This window comes from Micromys minutus (assembly GCF_963924665.1).
Source record: "Micromys minutus genome assembly, chromosome: 13".
Taxonomy (NCBI): Eukaryota; Metazoa; Chordata; class Mammalia; order Rodentia; family Muridae; genus Micromys; species Micromys minutus.
In genome coordinates this window covers 57,944,359-57,950,954 of record NC_137982.1, presented here as the reverse complement: position 1 = coordinate 57,950,954, position 6,596 = coordinate 57,944,359, and the positions used below count along the sequence as shown (strand labels likewise).

Genomic DNA, 6,596 nt, shown 5'->3' with positions numbered 1-6,596 from the left:
ATAAGGCAAATATAGACTCATATTTCCCTTTTCCTAGTCATATCATTCAGTGACATTGTTATTAAAGCAGTATTTCATTTATCTGAAAAGGAATGGTTATCAACCACTATCTCTTCTCCCTCTTTTCTTTTTAGTTTTCACATGAGTAATGAGAGGACTGATTACTCATTCCATTTCTGGTGCATATTTGGAGGCTTTGGGGCTTCTTATTTATTAAATGAGCTTCCTAGAATCAAACAGTTTTGGAATAAGTATTTGTTTCTTAGCATTTGGTTCATTTTTTATTGCTGTAACAAAATACTTCAGGATGGGTGTTTTACGAAGAAATGAGTTTTAGTGGTTAGGAAGATGACTCTGCACTTGACATGCAAGCCCGATAACCTGAGTTCAATCTCTGGAATCTGCAGTGGAAGGAGAGAATCAACTCTTGAAAGTTTTTTATTTCCTAAACATAGGCCCTTGCATGTACACCTGCAAGCCTTTTCTGCACTCCTCCCTTCCCCAATCCCCTGAAGGGGCCTTGAGTATGCCCTGAGAGGAACTATTTTCTGTCTCTAATTACCTTCTGGGCTTTCTTCAAGCTACAAGTCAGGAGAGCTGGGCCAGGGAATGTTGGAATGGAACTGAGACAGCAGGTGATGATTCTTTTTGTCTTCTGTGGCTGGGGTGTGGCAGTGGTGGAATACATGCTTGACTTGGATAGCCAGCACCACATACAAGCACTGTGATGGTTTGCATATGCTCTTCTCAGGGAGTGGTACTATTAGAAGGTGTAGTCTTGTTAGAGAAAGTGTGTCATCATGTGGGAGGGCTTGGAGATCTTCTTCCTAGCTGCCTGAGCATGCTCAGTCTGTTTCTGGCTTTCTTTGGATGAAGATGTAGAACTCTCAGATCCACCTGCACCATGCCTGCCTGGACGCTGCCATGCTTCCCACCTTGATGATATGGACTGAACCCCTAAACCTGTAAGCCAGACCCAATTAAATGTCATTTAAAAAAGAAAAAAAACATAATTTTAGGCAAAACTTATTAAGTATTTTTATGAAGTCTTAAAAAATAACCTTTTTCTTATAGATCCCAATAAACATGTTAGTGTGACTTGCCAACAATTAAAGGGTGGAAGAATTTATGAGCATCATATTTGGTGGAAAAATTATGTTTGAAGGTTCTTCCAGTATCAGATTATTCCTTTGAGCTACTTGTTTAGCAGTCATATTATTTAGTAAGTCAATAATTTCTCTGTCACAGATATTAAATTTTTATAGAATTTAACAGTTTTTAAAAAGCAACTTAAACAAGAGCATATCCCATTCCTCATCAGGGATAAACAGATAAAAGAGTAACCAATGGTATAGTTCAAATTTATGAATTTTGCTTTTTAGTTTATTTACTAAAAAAAAGTTAAACAACCATCTAAATGTTACTTAGACTATCAAGAGAACATCCTCCATCTAATAAATGGCAGCCAAGCTAGCTCATAATGCAGAACCCTGTCTCCCCTATCATTCCTCAGGCTTTGCTCTGCTCATTAGCCCTGAAGAGAAAGAGCTTGGAACAAGTTCAGATCCTGAGAAGAGATCTTGTGTCAATGACTCTCTCTCTCTCTCTCTCTCTCTCTCTCTCTCTCTCTCTCTCTCTCTCTCTCTCTCTCTCTCTCTCTCCTCCCCCCCCCACCTGAAACTAGCTCTGTAGACTTAGCTGCCCTTGAACTCTAGAGATCCACTTGCCTCTGCCTCAGGCATATCCTGGATTGTATTTTAGATCTTGACACATATTTGAATAATACTAAATGATTGGTCTCAAAGGACTGAGAAAAAATCCTGTATTTACTTCTACTCTCTCACTTTAAGGTATGACCCCATTTTAGTGAAAGGGCCCCCTAAATCCCTAACTTTATAAAAAAGAAAATGTTGCTTACATTCTCCTAGGTTCATAACACTCACATTTCTGTGCCTGTTGGGGGAGTGGTGTCTCTGCAAATAGATAAAAAAGCCATGCAGATTTACTTAAATTTGGATCAGCCTTCAGAGAGTAATAACGGTTTATTTTCAGGATATTTAAAATACCTTACAACTTAGAAAAAGTTTTCCAGGCAGTAGTCAGTCTAAATCCAAATGTACAATAAATCTTAAGGTATGTTGTGTACATAGAAGCAAATTATTTTACAAAGTGCATGTAGCCATGAAAGTGGGTTCTATAGCTAAAAGGTCTAGATTCTATTGTGGTCTCTAACTGAAAGCAAATAAGTCAACAGGCCATGAAGTATATGTGACATCTTTTAAAGATAGGTAGTGGTCTGTCAAGAGTCTGGAGTAACCAAACTGGGGAATTTGGGTGAGGTCTGAGTCTATAGCCAAAAGTAGGTGAGGTCCATTTCCAAAGATAACAAGGTGGGTGAGGTCTATCTCCATAGATAATAGAAAGGTAACCAGACCTTAAAAAAAAAAATCTACTCTGTTTCCTGGAATAAATTCAGGTGTGTTTTTTTTGTTTGTTTGTTTGTTTGTTTTGTTTTTCTGTTTTTTGGGGGGAGGCTGTGTTTGTTTGTTCTTGTTTCCTGCATTGAGGAAACACCCCATCCTGATAAACATTCCCCTTTCTCTTAGTGCTTCTCTGAGTTCAATGACCTCTGTGCCTTCCTACAGGTTCTCAGTATTCAAGGCTTCCAACTATACTGTTACAGCTATCATTCTAGGAAAACCCTCACTAACTGGAACTTCAGAGAACAATATTGAAAAGCTTCAAGTTGTCTCTCTCATAGTAAATATTCATTTAAAATGCAAAATTGTCTTTTTGATTCTCCCAGTCTTTGGAGCCCTCATTTCATTATTTTACATGTCAATCACAGTCCCTGTGATCTGAACACACTGCACACCAATTTCTTTCCAATGTGAAGCCATGTCTTCTCAGTCTCCCTTAGTATGCCACTTGTACAACTTTAAAATTAACCTCATTAGAGCAATAGAGAAAGAAACAGGTATTGAAAGGGTGACAAGAGGTGAGCTATGATGCCCTGATGGGGATGAAGTAGTAAACCCAAAAGCTCAGCATATTTATTGTAGGCAAACAAGGATATACACATATACAATGTTCAGATCCTCTCACTAGACCTGCATTCTTGGTACCCAAAGCAACCTTATTCAACTTGTGCACAAAGGCAATCTCTAAACACTAGGTTATGATAATAATTACAGGAATGTAAACACTCCCTGCAGGCAGTTGTAGCAAAGGATACTTTCCTGGGCTGCCTTTGGGCTCTAAGTATTTTCAGTAGCTTTGGACAAAGTTGCTTAAATTTGTCTTTATGTATCTCCATACCCTCATAGCATTCTAGAGGGGCAGGGTATATCTCCTGGGTCAGTTGGCTCAGCTTGGCTGTGCAATGTAGAAGCTTCTTTAGGACAAGCAGAGAGATATCATTATGACAGAAGTTAACTTTGAGGAGCTGGGAGCATTTGCTCAGGGCAGGCAAGAGGGCTTTGAAATGAGAGTCCCTCATTCCACACTGCTCTAGTTCCAGAATCTGCAAGGTACTTGTGCTTTTCTCAACGATGAGCCCTGGAAGCTCAGGGCCTGCATCAGATAGAAAGATAGAATTCAGCTTCAGATTCTTGAGCTTAGAAATATTCAGACAATCCAGAAGGTACTCCAAGTCGGACTGTAAGAGCCGAGGGCAGTCAGTGATTGACAAGGTCTCCAAAAAGGTCGGCAGACAGCTAGGTAGAGAATGAGAGATTATTTTTGTAAAATGGTAGCAAGGGGATTGGTGGGCTTGCAAGCATGTCAGTTAACATGAAGAATCCTAGGGGCTTTTGCCAGCCTTACACCCACTCCCCTAAGTCAAGGCTAGGCCAAGTTCCATTCTCCACCCACAGTTCTTGGGTTGAAGAACATTCTGGAAAAACTGCAGAATGTACTGAATGATAGTCACCTGACCCTCTGGTCCCATGGCCTCTCATATGCTCACTAACCAATAGGTGTTTAAAGGCCAATAAGTTTAGCCAATGAATTTAAATTATAACCTTGGTAATGTAACCTGTACCCCTAAAGAGTATAAAAACTGCTTGTGACATCCTTTCAGGATTATCTCTCCTAAGGATGTAGTTCACCCCAGTGCACTGGACTAAAATCTTTTAGCTTTTGCATTGATCCCCAATCTCTCATCTTATTTATGGGAGCCTCAAATAGATAGGACTCTATTTGTGTCTTATAAAACTTGTCCCAAATTTTATCTGTTCATAATTTGGGTTCAGCTTCATGCTAGGTTTGTTCCTAAGAGGTCCTTGACCCATTCTCTACCACAACTGTGTCTCTGTTCCATTTTCAAGTTCACTGTAATACATTTTCTATTTAGTCAACCCCTTTGTTGACTCAAAGCAACATTTCACAAGTGAGCAATTAGAGGAATTCTAGTGCCTGTTCATACATATTGAGCACATAAGTCATCTGTTCAGATATGCTGTTTCTCTTTTCTAGGTTTACACTGATCAGACTATCATGGTCTTAAAAACTGAAAAGAAAAAGGAGATGCGTTTTCTGTGGTCTGAAGAGTGCTCTCTATTCTTACTTACCTGAGCCACCCTTCAAGGGTTTCTTCTTAAAAGAAGATATCACTCAAATAGAGATGCTGGAGACAGAGAAAATTGGAGAACTGAGACAGAAATGGGCTTTCCCACTCATCTTCCTGATTTTCAGGAGCAATCAAATCAAAGGGCTTCCTAATTCCATCTAGCACAAGGGTGTGAAGATTATTCATCTCCTCCATGTAAGGAACAAGATCTATCAGAAACTCATTCCCCCAATGATTCAGCTATAGCTCCAAGATACAGTTTAAATTCACCGATTTCAAGACATTTATGACAATAGGGACTGATGTGTCCCAACTGTGCCACTTCCTACAGCATAGGTGAATGGAAGATTTTCTCTCCCTGCACCCACTGCAACAAGTATTTGGTCCATTCATCCAAACTGGCCTTGAGTTCAAAATCAGTTACCACTTTAAAAGGTTTCATTCTCCCAGGGTGAGGACAGGTCTCCACTGACTGTTTCTGTGCTATGATCTGTGGTGAGAGGTTATCTTCATGGAGTCCAGCCGGTATGCCCCAGACATCAAGGTGCACATTCTTCCTCAAATCAAGCACTCTGAGTTAGAACCTACTGTTGATGGGAAAGGTAGAATGCTCAGAAGACAAAACACATCTTATAGTCCACTTATTATCCAAACTTTACACTTAAGCTATATATCTCTTCCAAATGAATTTTTTTCCTATGCCTCTTACCAAGTGTTGGGACTCATGTTTAGTTAAAAATGAATTTTTGTAAGAAAAACATCTGCAGCCCAATCTACCATCTTCTAATTCCATGCCAACCTCATTTCACGTAAGCTTGGATCAAAAACGGACCGGCTTATTCCTCAGTAGCTGTGTCCTCTATATTTCCCAACATTTGCCCTGATAGCTAGATGAGGGCCAGCCCAAGATTCTAAAATCCTATAGGCTGTGGTTATTAGAACTTCTGATCCACCATTTGAACAAATACTCCCTGTCTCACCTGTTCATTCTCTGAACACACAGTGCCTTCCTCCACCCTAGCTTGGTCTTGCTTACCTGGAATGAACCTTCTGTGTTAGCAGGACATTCAATCCATCAAATAGTGCTTTCATAGAGTCCTGGTGAAGTTCCTCTATCAGTGCTCTTACAGGAAGGCATGGGAATGGCCAGGCAGACATCATTGCAGTCAGCACCTTTGTATGCCTGTTAGTGAAGGCTCCCTTGAACATCTTTGGGAATAGCTTTGTGGGCAGTTCCTTCAGGGTAGAAATGGCCAAAGCTTCTGTTGGGATTCTGTAAACCCCACCCCTCAGTTACCTAGCAACAGTCAGGTATACCCCACCCCTCAATTACCCAGCAGTGGCCAGGTATGCTCCGCCCCAGTGACCTGATACTATAAAAGGAGCTGCTTGACCCTCCTCTCTCTCTTAGCCTCTCCTGCCCTTATGCTCTTGCAGCCTTGCTCTCCCTCTTCCCTTCCTTTCTCCCCTCTCTCCCATGTGCTCATGGCCTGCCTCTACTCCTCTACTTCTCTCTCTCTGTCTCTACCACCCTCTTAACTCTCCCATGACCTGAATAAACTCTATTCTGTACTATACTGTTGTGTGGCTGGTCCCTCAGGGAAGGGATTCCCAACATGGGCCCCCCAGAGGCATCTCCCTTGCCCTCAGGCCTCGCCGCACCTCCATGGGCCATATGCCCCCCACTCTCTTCATCCCCTAACATTGGTGCCGTGACTCGGATCGTTATCCTTTCACAACAGCTTCTTCCTTCAGTAAAACATGCCTTGCCAAATGAAAGAGTGTGGGTGGCAAGACAAAGCTCATTGTTACTGGTTTACAGAGAAAATGTTCCTGAAAAGTATGAAAGCAAACGAGACATTCAGAAAATTTTGAAAGCCTATATTCCAAACAAAGCTGTGACTGGGCAATGTCACTTATGTGCTGATATAGAGGTTGCAGGATATACATTTTGATCACTGGATGTTAGCTTTAAAACCATAATTCTCTTGTGTGTTTGAAACTTCTCCAATGACTGATCTTTCCC

General features: G+C 41.1%; 1 protein-coding gene across 1 annotated transcript; it reads right to left on the bottom strand.

Moving 5' to 3' along the window:
• Positions 1-3,136: 3,136 nt before the first annotated feature.
• Positions 3,137-5,779, bottom strand: LOC308429235 (oogenesin-2-like; the record flags this gene model as incomplete). The annotated part of the gene is made up of 2 exons (XM_080927967.1): positions 3,137-3,716; positions 5,607-5,779. The coding sequence occupies 2 exons, from the start codon at positions 5,777-5,779 to the stop codon at positions 3,137-3,139; spliced, it is 753 nt and encodes a 250-aa protein (XP_080784093.1).
• Between the last annotated feature and the right edge of the window lie 817 nt (positions 5,780-6,596).